This window comes from Buteo buteo, chromosome 14, assembly GCF_964188355.1.
Source record: "Buteo buteo chromosome 14, bButBut1.hap1.1, whole genome shotgun sequence".
NCBI classification, from domain to species: Eukaryota; Metazoa; Chordata; class Aves; order Accipitriformes; family Accipitridae; genus Buteo; species Buteo buteo.
In genome coordinates, this window is record NC_134184.1 from 31,886,017 (window position 1) to 31,904,205 (window position 18,189).

The following is an 18,189-nucleotide window of genomic DNA, read 5'->3' on the forward strand; positions in this document are numbered from 1 at the left end:
TAGACAATGAAGAGTTTTGGTCTAGTCACAGCAGCCACAACACATGTTAAAAGATTAAAAAAGATCCATTTTCACAGCTCACTCTACGCTGACAAGGCCTTGCTCATTTTCCTACACAGGTGTAATCACTATGTAATAAATCTACAGTGGAAAGACACAGTTTCTACCAACAAACCACCACCTGGGGAAGCTCTGCTCTTGTTCCCCAGAGGAAGCAAGTGGCACAGCTAACGGATGGGATTTGCCAGTGTAACATTTCTCTGGAAGAACGGTAGCACTGCAGCAATGACAGAAAGGAACACGATTTTCCACACTTAACCAAGGTAGTTAAACCAGCAGAACACGTAGCAGGGCGCAAGGGAGATGATCCCAACGCACGAAAAAACTCACGCCACAAGCCAGCCATTCGGCAAACTGGCTGCCGAAGCAACGTCTGTGCCGGGGACCTGACGCTGGCCCAGCCAGGGCGGCCCTCGGATCCCTTTCTTAGCCCGTGGGCTTACATTTTCCCCGGGAGGCCACCGAGGGCCAGGCCGGGGATGAGGGCCCGGCCCGGGGCCGCGGTACACGAAGCCTTCGCTCCCCCTGAGGCTGCACCCCGGCAGGCAGGACTCAGCACCACAGCCACCGCCGAGACCCCCCCCTCCCCGCGGGCTGAGGCGAGGCGGCGGGCTGTATTCCGACATTAAAAAAACCTCCCGACGGAGGACGGCGCCCACCTCACACCGGGCTCCCCTCAGCCGGCCCGCCACGACAAGCCCCACCCCCTCCTCCCAACTCGCGCTCCCTATTGGCCGAAACGCCCGCCCGTCAGCGGCGGTTACCATGCAGACGCCTCCGCCGCGGCGACGCCCTGAGGGAGGAGCGGGGCCGCCATGGGGGCGGGGAGGGGGAGGCGGCGGGCACCGACACCGACACCGACACCGACACCGACACCGGAACCGGGACCGGCACCGACACCGGGACCGGCACCGATGCACGGCGCAGAGGAAGCGGTGGCGGCCGGGGGGCCGCGGGTGAGGGCGGCGAGCACGCAGACCGACAGCATGGCCGGTGAGGCGGGGGGGGGGACGACGGGGACACGACGCGACACGGGGACCGGGGCCTGCCCCCCGGTTGTGAGGGAGCCGCGACCCCGTGAGGGAGCGGGAGGTGACGGCTGGCGGGGAGCCGCCTTTCGAGGGTCTCTCCTCGCCCACCCACCGGCTGCTTCGAGGTGTGGAACGAAATGGCCGGTAGCCGTCGGGTTTGTCCTCTCCTCAGGGGGGCTCGGAGAGTTCCCGCCTTCCCTCTCCTCAGCTGCTCCTTCACAGAGTGCTCCTGCCCGGTACAGGCAGGGCAATAAGGTGTATTTGTGCCCCCCCCCCCCCCCCGCTTGCCGGTGCTCTTAAACATAAGGCCTTTTGATAACATATGCTTGTATTTTGCATTCCTCCCCCCCAAGTGATTTCTTTTTCCAGTTCTATACTGTGTATAAACCGGTGCATAACAACGCTTGCCTTCTGAGGGGTGTCCTTACTAACCCCTATAGCAGGGCCCATGCACGAATTTAGTAGGGAGCAACTTTCCCACAAGGCTGGGGATGCCCAGATGAAGCAGATTTTGATAGATTTCATCTCTCCCGTCGCTGCAGTAGTGGTGTGTACGTACAGACCGCCCGTGGGCTCTATATAGAGCTGTCAGACTTGAGGACCATGACAGGGCTGCCAGGTCTCCGTGATGGGTAAATGGGTTTTGTTTCATCCTAGTTTTATGCAAATCCTGCTTCCAAGTGAGCGAAGAAAAGGAACTCTGAAAATGGTTTCTAGTTTCCTTTTCCCAGACAGGAGCGTAAGCGCACTGATTTCCTCCCCCTCGATGGTGTCAAAGCACAGCGTTAGTTTCGTACTTGTAAGATGACTTCTTCCGAGCCTTGCAGACTTTGAACTAGGGACTCCTACGTCGCAAGCGTGGCATAATCCTGTATCTGAGCCATGTCTGGATGGGCAGTGCCCTGCTCCTGTTTTGCTTGCAGGTGCAGGAGCAGCAGGGTTTTCGACAGTGGCCTTCACAGCATGCTTTCCCTGGAGCGTGCCTTGCCTCACTGGAGCAAGATCCCTAACCTGGAGGAATAAAATCGTACCTTTGTGTAAAGTAGGGAAGGTGTGAGGACTCGATGCACCTGAAAAGAGCACTCCTTTCATATGCGGTTTTGCTCTCAGCTGCAAAGAGCCCGATTCCTTTTCTTCCCCGGTCTTCTGTAGTTGCTTTAAATTCTGTAAGATGGCTCCTACCTTTTTTCCAGGCCACTTTAATCAGTATTCTCTTTACTCTGTTGAACTTAAGGGAACATTTAACTACCTAAGTGAATAAAGATGTGGATACATAGATATAACTGTGACCACAGGTCTTTCCTTTTTCATCATAATATTCTCCTGCTTCTCATTATAAATTCATGTCAATTCACAACAGCGTTGTGAACTGGTACAGTCTTCAGTTTGTTTCCCATGTGTTTGACAGGTCGCATTCAGATTAGGTCCAAGAAAACAAATGATGATTCGAACTTGTTTCTGGTGTATTCTGTTTTAAATCTACTCTGTATGCCAAACTGTAATCCATTTTAGAAAACATGACGGTATACGTGTGAGTTGGTATAAATTACACTGTTCATTTTTGCTTGCCGTTTGGGAACTGTACATGTGTGTGCTACAACAGGAGTGAACAGGGGCTGTAATGAGAATGAACTCAAATGCGCATTTAAGAAAACAAATTCTACTTGTTTAGCTGTGGCTTGTAGACTTACTTTTACAATTTGTTTTTAGCACAAGTGATAACAAATCTTCATGTGTGCTGCTTGCCAGCTACATTTCTAGCCCACATATCTGATTGTGCTAACCAGGTGCCCCTTGCAGTGCTTGTGCACAGCAGGATAGCATAGCTGGGCAGCCTAAGGAGTAGTGGACAGCATCAGATGGTGCTGCTGAGAGGTCTATAGTTGCTTTCCAAAAATCACACTTCTGTGTGAAAAAAAGCTGCTAAAATACTGTCTGAAAAAGGTTTTCCGGTCACGGATTGCATGTGTTTATCTGCTGTCCTAATTGTTTGGGTTCACAGACATGTCATTAAACTGACCCTCTCCCCCACTGAAGCAATCTTAGTATCTGATTATATCTCTTCCAAACTGCCGGAACTACTTAGAGAAATGTTCTTCTCTGTTCTAGTCTTGCCTCTGCCTTTTCCTCCTTTGCAAAAACTTTAACGTTTGTAGGAAGGGATAAAAACAGAAATAATACTATTGTCAGACAGCACACGTGAGACCTGCAGAAGAATATGTGTTCATTACAGCTCTCTGTAAACACCCCTGAAATAGGGACTGGAGTTTTTTCGAAGACGTAATTAACTTCTTGCTAAGTGTGAGGCAAGACAGCTTTACCTCTGGAATGGTGCAAGCATTAGTGAGCAATGCAGTGCTTCCTCCTTTTTTCATTTTGGGACACTCGGTAATGCTGAGCACTGGCCCTTGCAGGACAATGTCCAGATCTTGAGTAGAAGCACAACACAGCACAATGTGGTAGTCCAAGAAGGGATTCTTTGCTACCTCTTTGGTTATTTAGTCCAAAGTGACAGCCTGAGCAATAGGTTTAAATTTTTGTAAAAATCTAACCAAAATTTAAGCAGACTGTAAAAAGGCAGAAGTAGGTTTCTCCAGAACTGGTGTAACTGAAAGGTTTCACAATGGCTTATCCACTCCTGCTGCGGGTGTCAGTGTAAGATCATGATGCGTACCTAGATATTTTTGTTGTCTTCTGTGGTGAGCCTGAAGCTGAATCACAAGCTGTCTCAAATTTCTGTAAGCATCTGTGAATCACTTGAGCACATTACATTATGTGGGATCTGATCTGTGATTTCTGCTCTTCACCTCTGAGTAGAATTAACTCACTGAATTTCAGTGAAAGTTTCACCGTTTTCTCTTGTTGCACAGATCTGATGTCTGCATCCAGATGTGAGCATTCTGAGTTGACAACTACTGCCCTGAAGAGGACAGTGTGGATTTAGCTGCTGTAATAGCAAGAAGTGGTTGATGCCAGCTTCTGTAGCAGCTGTGGTGTAGAAGACTTGAAAAATATTGTTCAAAATTGTGGGGTTTCTTTATAAATATTCTTTAGTAAATATTTCTCCTTTTTTCTTCTAATGACAGGTCAAATGCCAAGACTTTCTAAGGTGAATCTTTTTACTTTGTTCAGTCTCTGGATGGAGCTCTTTCCCTCGGCCGAGCAACAGAAAAAATCACAGGTAAAATGTCTACGTTTACCGTTAGTTGGTCTTTCTGAACAGATGCTAATACCTCCTGCAGTGAATTTAACCTAACTGCTCTTTACAGGACAGATAGTCCAGAGAGGAAGAAAAAAAAACCAAGGCTGATAAACATTTTTCAAATATTTCTTAGAAGTAGGAAAAAATCCACTGGTGGGAGAAAAAATAGCAAAATGGTTAAATAGCATGCTATTTCTGAAAAACTTTGAAAGGCAAAGTATAACCCCGTCAGGTGAAGCAAACAGTAAAAAATGCTGGTGGGTATTTTGAAGAGTGTAACAAAGGAGGCATGGTGGATACCGTGCACTTCTTAGTATATACTAATTATAACTTTAAAATCACTGTGGTTGATAGTATAGAGATATTCTTTAAAATCTCGATGTTCATGATTGCAGAAGAGTTCTTTTATACTGTGGATGTGCACAGAACTACTTGAAATGTTTGCTGATGAACAACTTGTAGATACCTACCTTAGTGACAATGAAAAGAAACCATCCTTGAGAATGGGTCTTCCAAGTAGCTGCCAGTTACACCTCAAAGCAGAGGGGCATTTTCAGATTGTCCTAGAACAGGGTGTTTCCTTTTGTGATGAGAGTTATTATTGTGCTCTTTAAAATAATTACTACTTTGTGCAGAGCATGCCCGTGTGCTAAAATCCATAGCACATGTATCAGCCAGGACAAGAAAAGATAGCAAAATAATTTGAGTGACAATTCGGCCTAATTTTCCAAGTTTGGTATGTCCCAGACTAGATCTGAAAGGGGGATAGATGAGCAACACCATACAGACTTTAAAAGCAGTTTCAGATTTAGTAATTCAGTTAGGAATGGCACGTGGATTATATGCAGGGCTTTAGTACAGCCTCATTTCTGTAACCACAAAGAAATTGAATATTTGACAGATCTAAGGCATCAGTGTTCTGTTAGCAGCTGCATTGCATAATGAGATCCATTTCACCAACTTCATCAAACTATCCTGTATCCAGTTTCCTCACAATACATGGGAATCCAGATGTAAAAACTCGTCTGTGGTATGCAGACTTTTTCCATGGAAGATTCTTTAGAACCAGGATTCATTTCTATAAATGAAGAGACAGAAATAAAGCTAGAGAAGCTATTGGCTCCCAGGATGGTCAAGCTTAAGACAGAAATTAAATTCATGAGCATTTCCAGATGCTGATGATTCAGAGGGGTTTTCAGCTATAATTGACAGGATTTTCTATGCTGCCTCTGGGTTTTGTTATGGGCAAAGCAATGACCAGAAAAATCAGGAATTTGCAACAAGTCCCTCTTTGAAGTTTGACAGGGGCACAGCACTCTGATATTAACAGGCATATGTAGAAACCATCACCAAAAAAAAACCATACTGCTTAGGGGAAGTATAACAGAGATTGCTCAATGATTCATACCACAATTTGTATTGAAGAGCTATATGCTCTGATGCTGGCTGATTACTGTTACCCAAGGAAGAGCTGTAACATCTCTATGGATCTGATGTTGAAAAAAAGTAAAATAATAATAACAGTAATGCATTTTTCTGTAGGTAAAGAAGAGTGGTCTAGTTGTGGTGAAAAACATGAAGATTATCGGTCTTCATTGTTCCAGTACAGACTTGCATGCTGGCCAGATTGCACTCATTAAACACGGATCAAGGCTTAAAAACTGTGATCTTTATTTTTCCAGAAAACCATGTTCAACTTGTTTAAAAATGATTGTAAACGGTAAGCAATGACTGTAGTAGAGTAGAAGTAAATGTTATGCTTGGTGGTGGTGGTATCAGAAAGCCTGTTTTCTCTTTGGATTGTCCCAGTTGTGAATGCCAATCCCTAACTTGTGCAGCCTGCACTGATATTTTCCACAAGGCTGAAAATAGTATTGAATGTGCATTTCCTGGAGCTGATGATCAAGAAACTAGGGTTTGCTACTGAGACCCTATTTCTCTGTGCAGCTATCAGTATTGGTGGTGCTTGTCTCTTGGTTGGGATGCACTGCTGAGATTCTGACATACCTGTTGCACTTTGCCAGAGCAACCCTAAGCCTGATGATGAGGCCTAGATTGCTACGTTTTTCCGTGCCCTCCCATTGCTTGTCAGTGGCACCAGAGGAAGGGTGGTTTTATGCAGAAATCACAGGGAGTACTTTAGGGTTTTCTTTTCTCAAGTGAGATGAAGACAAGTCAGGTTATTCACTTCCTGAAATGGGATCTGCTGGTACAGCCCTTCTGCAAGTATTGGTTTTTAATGGCGGCAGCAACTTCTGCTAGTGCTAACTTTTTTGTGTGGTGTTAATGTATCTGTTGTAGGTAAGGTGCAAAATTAGACTGCCACAAAGATCTCAGAACTTAGGAAATTCCAATTTTTTTCTGTAGTCCGATTATCAAGTCTGATAAGCTCTTGATACTCGTCGTATATGCTAGCATTTTTGTTGTCCAGACGCCACTGAAACAGCACTCATGGCTTTAAAGGAGTAAAAACAGGGTTAGGCAATAATGTGTTGAAAATGAGGTTTACGTTCCACTGTGCTTGCATGGTTCATTTTGCTGAATTATCTTCTTTTCCAGCTGGGGTGAACAGGATTTCTTACTGGCCTGCAGATCCTGAAATCAGCTTGCAGAATGAGGTGTCCAGTCCCATGACTACTGATGATGCAAAGCTAGATGCCAAAGCAGTAGAAAGACTGAAGTCAAATAGTCGTGCTCGTGTGTGTGTGTTGCTTCAGCCCTTGGTGTGCTATATGATGCAATTTGTTGAAGAAACTTCCACGAAATTTGATTTTATTCAAAAAATAGCAAAATCTCAGCCTGACTCAAATACTGACTTTTATACTACATGTAGACAAGAGAGGATAAAAGAGTATGAAAGTTTATTCCTAATTTCAAATGAGGAAACACACAAGCAAATATTGATGACAATAGGACTGGAGAACCTCTGTGAAAATCCGTACTTCAGCAACCTTAGGCAAAATATGAAAGATCTTGTCTTGGTCTTGGCAACAGTGGCTGCCAGTGTCCCTGTCTTCGGCTGCTTTGGATTTTACAACAGCGAATCATGGCAAACAAATGAAACAGACCATCAGGGTTTGTCCCAGGAAATTGCAAGGCACTGTATGATACAAGCCAGACTACTTGCATACCGGACAGGTGAGTTGTTACAGTAGTGGAGGAAGAATGGGTCTCATGAGCAGAGTGAGTTCCTGATTTCAGTCTTTCTTCTTCCAAAATACTTCCTTGAGCAAGCTGCTGAATTCCATTCCTGCATCTGTAGAGCAGGAGCAGCAGTAGTAGTAAAAACTCCACGGGGGTACATAGTGTTGTGTGTGAAAGCAATGAGCTTCCCAAGAGAAAATCAGGGCAGGTATTTCACATACAGTGCTAGCATAGCCTGCCCTGAGAACATGTCCAATACCTTTCTGAAAACAGAACACAATGGCATTTAAATTCTTAAAGCTGCTCTGAGACTTTTTTATGGAGGTTTCACAAGATGTTTCTGTTACCAAGTAAGTGCCAATATGTTAAGAATATTATGTACACTTCTTCAGAGGGCATTAAGTACAGCTATACTAAGTTTCCTAGTTCCAATCTTATTAGTGAAAGTGATTATATATCTGATAGGGGTTTTCTTTGCAAAGATGCTGGAGCTTTGATGTACAGACTTTCAGGGTGGAAGGGTAGTTACTGGCTATCTTTTGATACAGATGACTTGTGTTAGCTACTTTATTCTCTCTGGGTAGCAATGCAGTAAACTGGTAAGTTCTTCCAGAAAACAGAATATAAAGACTTAAAACTTGGTGGTACCCCTTAGTGATGTTTTTTTCATCTAGATAGGCTAGTTGCTTTTTTAAAACCCTTGTAAACAAATAAATACTGCATATTTAAAGCTTAAAACAAAACTAATCCCCCAACACACACACACAAAACCAACCTATCAAGTCAGGTGCTGAATGTGCCTTTTGACTTATTCAGCCTTTGTTATTTGTGAAGGTGAATCTTCATATTTTAGAACCTCCCCGCTGCCCCCCCTCCCTTTTTTTTTTTAGGGTACCCTCTGCAAATTTGGTCACCAAAAGTTGCAGAGGAGATTGGTTTTTTGGAAGTAATTCAGAAGTTTCATGGAACCAGTTGTGAGTTTTTTGTACAACTACTGTTGTACACAGCAAGATAGAATGACCAAGCTTAACTTATTTTGGGGGCAGCAAAATTCAGTTTTGTCTGTGCTGTTCAGCCTGGACTCAGTTCTGGTTTTTGAGCAAACTCTTATTCCACTTTAGTCCTGTAATGAAGTGAAAAAAAATAACAACACAAACACACATATTTAGATGCTTTACATTATTATGTAGGTGGATATAAGGGGAGCAAGATCAGAGGATGTTTTCTATGCTGGCTTAATATACATCAGTGACTAATAAATATGCAGAATAAAAAGTCAGCCCTCATAAAACATACCTTTGGCAGTAAAGACCCTCTTTGAGTGATTCTATGTGGTAGTGATACTAAGGGGGATGGAAATGGTTAATTGAAACAACATCTTCTACAGTATTAATCACTGGAAGCCTGAAACATTTTTTTTTCCTTGATATGCTCTTTTTTAACTGGTCAAGACCCTCATCAATAGCTACTGGGGAAGATTTCCCAGTTCCATAAAAATCTTCCAAGTCACATAATGAAAGTTCTGTTCCAGTTTTCCTATGGTGGTGGTAGGAAACACCTGCCCAAAATCCAACTGTTAACTTTTTGACTCTGAATTAGGTATAAAAAAGAACTAATTTTGATAGGAATTCAGACCACAGAACCATAAGCTTAAGGAATGGCAGAAATGAAGTAATTAAGTAGCAAACAGTGAGAAGTTTTTTATCAGTTTGCCATCTCACATCAGCGAACCTGTCCACATATATTCTTGACACACATTTTCTTATCTGATATAAGTATTGGCTGCTTCTTAGCATTTGTGAACAAATGTACATAGCAAAGTCTTAGAATGGCTGGCGTTGCAGTTAAAGTACACCCAGCTTTTGCAGTAGACTCATATGACTTTTAAGCTCTTGATCTTTCTGCATTTCTTTTCTCCTGTCCAAGAAGCAACAACGAATGTTCTTCCTTACTCTAGGATGTCATATGTTAATATATAGGTAACTCAGAAGTGCTTTATTTGTTATTTACTGCTGAAATGTTATGTATTTCAGAGGATCATAAAACAGGAGTTGGAGCTATTATTTGGGCAGAAGAAAAATCAGTAAGTATTGAAAAAGTTACTTTTTCTTGCACTCACAATTCATACACTTGTATCTGCTTTGAGCTTGTTATTTTTTAAGTTTATACACGTGCATTTTCATTCACACTCACAGCACTATAGAAAGCTTGCACTTCTCATTCTTTAGTAACTAAGTTAATGACTGTTTCATTATTACGCTGTCAAGATGAAGGGGAAGTATAAATGAGTTTAGTAACTACCACAGTGTCTCTGCCTAGCTTTTCAGGGTGCTTGCTTCCCCAGTCATTGTCAGTTATTCCAGGTGTCCTGGTGACAATGTTTTGCCACAGCTGCTGATCAGGCAGCATGTGCCTCCTCTGCACGGTCCCTCTTTGCAGCTCTCTTTTGGAGAGGTCTCAGTGCAATCATAGCCTGACAATCTTTTGAGGATTTTTGTTACAGTTGAAATGCTGTACTGGCTTTAGCACATTCCTTTTTGGATCAAAGTGATATTTTTTCTACAAATATTGTTACTGTGTTTTTTCCCATCCAAACATATATTTTTTATTTCTTTATGTCTCTATATACATGTTACCAATCCCAGAAAGCCTTATTCTTCATGCAGCTGCAACATACTCTTCATTTGTTTTCAGCATTTCAGTCACCAACTGCTTGTTGCTGTTTTGTTTCTTGTTCTGGTTTCAATCGCCAGTTGCTACTTTGTCAGCCCACTGGTCTCTCGGTCTGTTGAGAGACAGGTGAAACACCGTCTCTGGCACATCAGGGACTAACTCCATCTGTCTTTAATTTTGTACATTGCATTGTACATTGCAGGAAGGCTTAAGGACTAAATCCTTCAGACTTTTTGTTCCTGCCATCAGTATTACTTGCTAAAGGGAAAGCTTCTAAAGCCTGGTGCAGTGTGTTGTCTGCGGTGTTTCAGTTTGCCAGTGCAGCTCCTGTGGAGCTTAATGGAAAAGCTCTATACTGACATGGAGCAGTTAGCAAGAACTGTTATCTTTTAACAGCTGTAACTTGGCATGAACTGATAACGTGAAAGTATACATTGTATGACACTTTGACTTAGTAGTTTAGTACTCCGTTTAAATGTCTCCAAATTTGATGCTTTGCTTACTGTTACAGAGAAGCTGTGATGGAACGGGACCAATGTATTTTGTAGGCTGTGGTTACAATGCCTTTCCTGTTGGATCTGAATATGCTGATTTTCCACACATGGATGATAAACAAAAGGATCGGGAAATCAGAAAGTTCAGATACATTATACATGCGGAGCAGAACGCCTTGACATTCAGGTAATGGGTTTATTTTTACCACAGAAAAGAATGAGACAGTTCAGAAACAGTTGCATGAGAAATGCATGATGTTGACTGAACTTGGTTTTTAATGGCAGCTATCCTTCAGATACAAGGCACTGCTTCTGCTTCCTGCTAGGACCATGCTATAACCTGAAATACGGAAGCGTGGCAATTGTTGAGGCTTCCAGCAATGATATGTGTGAAGAGGTGGGATGGGTGTTTCGTTCACAGATAGTAAAACCAAACCAGATGTTGTTGTGCACTTGTGCACTTGAGTAGGAATAAGTTGCTTCTGCGAGTAGATAATAAAACACTTCTTTGCTTGCTCTTGTGAGGGATAAAGTTCATCACTATTCAAAACTATTAAGATAGAAACTTCTGTTTTCTGACTGCTTGTAGGTGTCGAGAAATAAAGCCAGATGAGAGAAGCATGATATTTGTGACGAAATGTCCATGTGACGAATGTGTCCCTTTAATCAAAGGGGCTGGTATCAAGCAGATTTATGCAGGAGATGTTGATGCTGGAAAAAAGAAAGCAGACATATCCTATATGAAGTTTGGGGAACTTGAGGGTGTAAGCAAATTTACAGTAAGTATCTAAATATACTATATTCTAAAAACTCTGGGCAGCACTGGGGGGAGGGCGGAGCGAGCAGTCATCTGCAGCCAGCATAGAGGAGTGTTGTCTTGTGCTGCTTGGTCAAGTGAGTGGAATTGAGATGTTGGTTTGTCACGACACTGGGGAGAAGTTGTGCCATATGCCAGATGGTGGGGCCAAGTGTTTTCTCTAATTTCCTTGCAGATTTCCCTCTAAGTCATTGATGTTGTTTGAGGTGATCTCTTCACACTCTGAAGTTCTCTCCAAACCACCTTGTCTCAGCACGGCAGCTGATGGGGGAGATCACTGTGTGATTTTGTAAGCCCTTCTGGCAGCTCCTGAAAGAGCTGTGGTGGGTTTTGAAGGTGGCCAAGTGCATCTGCGCTCAGGGTGCTCACCATGACAAACTGTAGCACTGTCGGTTTGAGCAGGCTCGTTTCCCCTTCTCAAGGGAGTAAATGGCCACGCATCCCTTAATAGCTTTTTATCCTCAAAGCCAGTGTGTGTTAGAGGGGGAGCCCTTCATTTCTTGCCTCACCCCTCATCGTGCCTTAGAGTGAAGGACTGTAGGGTACTTTTTCTTTCTCCCTTTGCTCTTTCTTCTGTCTTCTGGAATAAGTAAACTTTTTCTTCTTCTTTTACCAGTGGCAACTAAATCCATTGCACACTAATGCCCTTGATTTTCATGAGCCCACAGCCAGGGAAAGTAAGTATTTTTTCATTAATTCATTTTATGACTGAAGTCAATAAGTGAGATCATGTTTTAAACAAACCTGAATCCCTCTAGGATTGATTAGTCTTAATTAATCTTGATTTTGATTAGTTAAATTTTGCTATGAATACTTTTCTGAGCTCTTTGAATAGATGAACTAATGGTAAGTCAAAAACATAAGCTTGTTTTAACAAATGCTTGTCATTGGCGTACATTACAAAATCTAGTAATGCTACTATCAAGGTCAACAATATACTGTTTTGCACAGAGAACATTTCAGACTATGTTATTGTGTTTTAAACTTTGTTCAACAAAGACTTTTTACATTGTGCTCAATAGAGAGTGCCATTCTTTTTCAATAGAAATTGGACTTACCCAAGTAATTTAAATATGTTCTGCAGAACATTTCAGTGCTTCTTTTATGAAGTAGAATCTATGCCAATGCTCTTCAATCAATATTTATTTTTGTGTGCATTTATATACATATATAATATGAAGGCCACAAAATCCTTGGTGACCTGCACCCCTGTAGCAAGGGAGCTGTCATCTTCTGAAAACAGTTTAGATAAGTCTTATGTTGAAGCCTTTTTCTGCTACAAAATGGACCCACCATTGGCATCTACAGTCAGCTACCAGTCCTTAAAATGTTTCTCATCCAGAGGGCAAAGTAATATGGAAAAAGAAGCTAAATAATTTTTGTGCCTCAAGCTATGGAGTATACCGATAGGCAGTTGGCAGTTACTCAAAGCATTGAGCACCTTGCTAGGAGCATAAAAAAAGACTGAAGGTGGTTTTTGTAGCATATGAATAGCCATGTACTACAAGCTAATTCCTAACATGTAGTAAGCTAGATTGGTGGAGAAGTCTGTTTGTTAGCTATTTCCTTCTGAGTCCGGGGGAAAGTGGGGAGGGAAGGGCTAAGAGTAGTGTTTATGGCATTAATAATCACTGCAAAATGTTAGGGCTTGTTTGTCCGTCTCTCTGCTAATTGTTTTTAGACGCAGCTGGAGGACAATTCATCCTGGGGTACTTTGACAACCTTTAACAGGGCTCATTTTTCTAACAATGTTTTCTTTGAGATGGTATGCTTGCATTTTCAACACTGAACTGTTTTAAGTTGCTATTTTTCCTTAGTATGTTTCTTTTACTATGGTTATTGCATGTTCCTCTGTATGGAGAAGATGACAAGCTCCCCCGCCTCAACCCCCCACCCAGTGTTATTCCAGTGTGCCTGTATGTGTTGAGTATTTAGACTATGCTTACTACTGTATTAATGTTTCACACATGTTTTTTTTTTCTTTAGATGGGGTCCAGAAAACGAAATCACTAGATGACCAGCAGCACCAAAACAAGAAACTGTGTCTTGGTCACTGTTGAATAATTAAGCACTTCTGCAGTCTTGCTCTGTACTTTTTATAATGCAGCCTGTTTGCACTTTCAAATAAGGAAGAGTTTTATTTATTGTTTGGAAAGTGATTTTTAGAATAAGTTTATTTATGATGTCTTACATGTTTTACAGTATTACCTGAAGGTCTTTTTAATTTAGAAGTTCTTGCAGAAAAAATGCTGCTTGTATTTTCTGTGAAAGTAACAGGGTGGCTAATCATTGTTAACACATTAAAAAAATACTGAAAGTTTATTGTTGGTAGATCAGAGTAATAATAAAATGGTATCTTTTTTGCTTGGTGTATGGATTGAGGGAATGGATTTCTAAGTTCTGGGCTAGCAGAATGCAGAAATAGGCCCTAGTTTTTCAAGTGCAATCATCAAGGGAATCTTCTAGGAAATGGTAGATAAATAATCACTAGCAATTATTCCTGTTGCTGAAATTGGCTTTTGCTTTGTATAAAGGAGACAAAGCCATTGGGTTCACAATCGTTGCTAGGTAAGTGATCCGGAGATCAAGCTTGTCTCTCATACATAACCTCTTCCAACTACCCCAGCAGCAGAGCTGTTTTGTTTTGTGATACTTGCATTGCTGCTCTGTGTGCTTCCTCAAGTGCAGCCCATCTGAATTAATGTAGACAAAGATTAGCTTTGCTTTTTCTCAGCTTCTGGATGCAGCCTAAAAGAATTTGGCTGTGTGCATCTCACTGGCCCCTACATACTATGTGAAGATTGCTAGTGTTTAGGTTTTGTTAATCTTCACTAACAGGCTTCTAGGACTACAGAAGCTAATAAAGTGCCAGATGTCCCGTTGTTTCTTAGATGGGGCGATCTGTTGAATTTCAGGTGCCGATCTCTTGGATGACTGCACGTGGAGCGAGGGTGACATTAAAACAGCCGGTGAAACTGCAGTCTAATGTTGTTGCTAGTTTTGAGGGGGTGCTGGGTAGGTAACGGGTAACCAGAACAGAGAGTTGTACCCAGCATCTTTTCTCCTTACTCCCATCTGTTTGCTGCTTTGAATACAACCTCTAGCTGTTTGTTTTAGCAGACCTTCCAAGACTTTCTGTTCACTCCTCTTCTGAGTTCTCAAGTGCAAACACTTTAAACGTTTTTCTGCTGCTGCTGGCAGGATATATAAATGGCCTTTTCCCAGGTCTTTCACGCATCTTATCTTTGCTGCCCTCCTTAAGGTCCTGGAAGGGGAATCATGTCTTAAGATGCTGCTGTATGTTCTGTTTGTTTCTTTTAGGGTTTGGAAAAGGTTGGAACAAGATAGCAAAGCTGGGATTGGATAGTGTGCAAAGCATCCTTAACACGGCATTAATTATATGGAGTCTGTTCTCACCCAGTTTGGCTACTGGTCCTGTAACTTAAGGTACAGTTCTTGGTGCTTGGAGCTGCAGCAAGGAGCTGTGATTCCCCATGGCTCACAGTATAACTTCATTCTTGAGTACCTGGACTTTAGAACTGGGCAACACTTACATCCTATAACCACCACGAGAATTCACTCTCACTGGAGTGGGAGAAGCTGCCGTTTCTCTGAGCCTAGTTAGACTGACGGCTACTCCAGGGCTGCTGGTTGAGTGCGGTGCCTGCAGTGTTAGCAGCAGAAATCTCATCAGGCAACTGCCTGACCTCCTGCACCATCGCTGTCTTGGTAAGCAGGGTGCGTACAGCTTCATTTCCCAGGACCAGGTACTGAATGAAGGAGAAAAATCTGACACTGTTTGTCAACTAAGGGAAGGACAGTGAAATCCGTTTTTGCATCACACTACAAAAGTGCTTTTTCACAGTAGCTCATGAGGAAATTGCTGAACTGCCATGTGACCAGGTTTTGTAATCTAGTGTGGAAGAACCTGGCTCCTGAATTTAGGACCAGCAGATCCAGCTGCAAGAGCTCTGTGCCTCACCTGTCAGATTCAGACTCCAGGGCCTGGGGATTAAGTTACTGGTCTGGATGCTGTACAAACCTCAGAAAGACAGGTTTTTTTCCTCTCATCAAGGATTATGTAATTTCATTGTTTGTAACTTCCATATGAAGTTAAATACAAATGTTGATGCTTCATAAGCAAGACTATAATCTGTTTTTAAATCATAAATATTTTACTTTGGCATATCCCACACACACGCTTCTCATAGGCATCTTGTGTTAGAATAATTACTCTTGGCTTTTTCTACAGATCAGAACACTGTCCAGATTAGAGTTAAAAAGTCCGCCCCATGCCACCCACTGAAACCTTCTTGTTTCCATAATCCATTGGGAATGCTCTCTTACTTGAGGTAGAAGTGGGGAAAAAATCAGGGGAAGGTTTAAGGCCCCTAAGTTTTATACTGCTCAGTCAGCTGGTATCAAAATGGGTAAAGAAAGAAGTCTGTGTCGTTATAGGAACAGCTGAAATAATTGAAAAGTCCCTGAAACATCATAGGTGGCCTGAGTACCTGGAGAACTAAATCAAGATACAAGTCAAACATCACAGACATTAACTACACTGCAGTGAATGCTACTGGTAACCTGTACTTCACGAGGAGTTAAGATTTTACCTTTACTTTTTATCATTTTTTAAAAACGGGCTTTTTGTACAAAACTTTCTGTGAAACTTGGAATTGCTTGTAAGGGTGAAGGCTTCGAAGTCTGGCTTTATTTCTGTCTCGCCGTATTTCTACAGATTCCTTCAGAAGCTCACAAATTTCTGTAGGCTCTAATTACCAGTATAACCCTACTTCTTTAATTGTTACTGGGATTACAATGCAGGGTCTTTACCCTGGCCAACAGGAACAATGTGAATGGGGTTTTCTCTCTCAACCCATGGACTCTGTAGGTGCTGCTGTGCATGTCATCTGCTTTCCAGGGAGAGCCACGAAGATTGGACATCTCCTGCAGTGCTTATTTTGCAAATGAACTCTAGAATGTTTGTTTCTTACATAGAAACTACAATGTATTTAAAATTAAGAAATGTAAGTTATATATTTTATATATTGTATGAAATAATTGCCATATGCGTTTTGGGTCTCCCGTTCATTTCAGAGCAGTCATTTTAATTGCAGGTATGAACTATCAGTAATAATTTGGCCTCTTGACTGAGAATTACAGAAATTCTCTGTTAATTGTCTGCCTTACAGCAAAACATGTTTTCTGCTAATAAATTAATCTGACAGTGCGTACTGAAGTGTATTTTTAAGTGCTTTGGGTTATTAGAAACATCAGAGAGTGCTTTGAAATGCTCACACCTTTTACGGGCCTTGCTCCTGCAGTCCCAGCTCTTTTTGCTGAGCCACATCACCTCCCTCCACTCTGCGTGAAGAATTTGTCTCAATATGAGACCGTGCCTCCCACCAGCCCGGGGGAAGGGCCGGCATCCCCTCCCTCGGCCCTGCGAGCATCGATGACCATTAATTTCCTCTTCCTTGGGAGAGCAAGAACCAGCTCGGGGAAGCGCTGAGCAAGCTGCCACCTCCACAGCCCATTTCTTGGCTGGAAACGATGGGAGTGGGCGAAGCTTTCACCATCCAGCAGCAAAACTGGTCCCTGCTGCGCCTCCCGCCCGTACAGGCACACTCGTGCGCGGTGGGCATCCGGAGTTACGGTCGCCGCAGAGGGGGACGGCTGCGGCGATGGGGGCCAACAACAGCTCTGCTGCTCGGCAGCGTGGCTGAGGGGCGGCGAGGCTGTAGCACGAAGCAGGGGATGCCGAAGGCCTGACCCATCAGGGGTTTTACACCCACCAAGCTCTCACTGAAGGCCTGTTAGCCAGCAGAGCCCATCAGGGCTATTCCTACAGGTCGTTTTCCTGTTTAACGTCATCTGAAAGGAATCCACTCAAGGCAGTCCAAGGCTGGCTCGTGTCATGGAGCCACACGCCGTAAGCAGGGACAGATGGGAGATGTGTTTCAGAAGTGCTCTCGAACTGAAATGTCATTGTAGACACGGAGTGAGCAGTCAGTGGGATGTAGTCAGCCGGGCTGGCAATGGGACAGGCTTCCCAGAGCCCTGTTTAATGCAGGACTACTCTGCAAAGCTTTGCTGTCCTCTAAATAGATTTTTTTTGTTGTTCCAGCCATTCTGCCTGAAAACTTCAAGTATCTGTTTGGCTTTATTACATCTAGTAAGCAACACTGCTTGGAGACTAGAAAAGCAAAGGAGGCAGCTGGTGCGTGCCCATTTCTAGTAGGTCTGGATTACTGTATCGTGAATGAAGACGGTCACAGTGCCACATATGCAGAGCCAAACTCCATTCTGCCCAGAAAGGTAATTGCAGAGAACTGCTGTCGAACACTTCCTGATCTTCCTTGGGATCTTTCTGTTTTCCCAGACCTGCACAGCTATCTCCTAATATGCCAGTTTTGTATGCTGCATGCATTCACACGGGCAACATCTAGTCTTAAGCATTCATCAGGTAGAAAGTGCTGCTCAGTGGTTTGCAGTTCTGCTCCCTCTTTGAAGGGCAAAGGGGCTGCTGGCACAAGACACCTTCCACTGGAACCCACCTCCTTCTGATAATGTGGTCGATACCAGGGCCGAGAGAGGGTTCGGTACCTTTGTGCCATGCCAAAACGGTCTCTTGAAACTCAAAAGTACTGCTGTGGAGCGCTGGTCAGACTCTGAGCCTGATCCTGCAGCCCCTGGGCTGCAAAGTCTTTGGTGCAGAGGGAGAAAAAAACAAAGAGCTGCTGTGCAGATTCTGGGGCTGGTTTAAGG

General features: G+C 43.1%; 1 protein-coding gene across 1 annotated transcript; it reads left to right on the top strand.

Moving 5' to 3' along the window:
- Positions 1–935: 935 nt before the first annotated feature.
- CDADC1 (cytidine and dCMP deaminase domain containing 1) lies at positions 936–16,847 on the top strand. The gene is made up of 9 exons (XM_075046237.1): positions 936–1,053; positions 4,178–4,272; positions 5,836–6,013; positions 6,853–7,431; positions 9,471–9,520; positions 10,622–10,791; positions 11,194–11,383; positions 12,038–12,098; positions 13,408–16,847. Exons 1-9 carry the CDS (start codon positions 975–977, stop codon positions 13,479–13,481), a joined length of 1,476 nt encoding a protein of 491 aa, XP_074902338.1. The 5' UTR covers positions 936–974; the 3' UTR covers positions 13,482–16,847.
- The last annotated feature ends 1,342 nt before the right edge of the window (positions 16,848–18,189 follow it).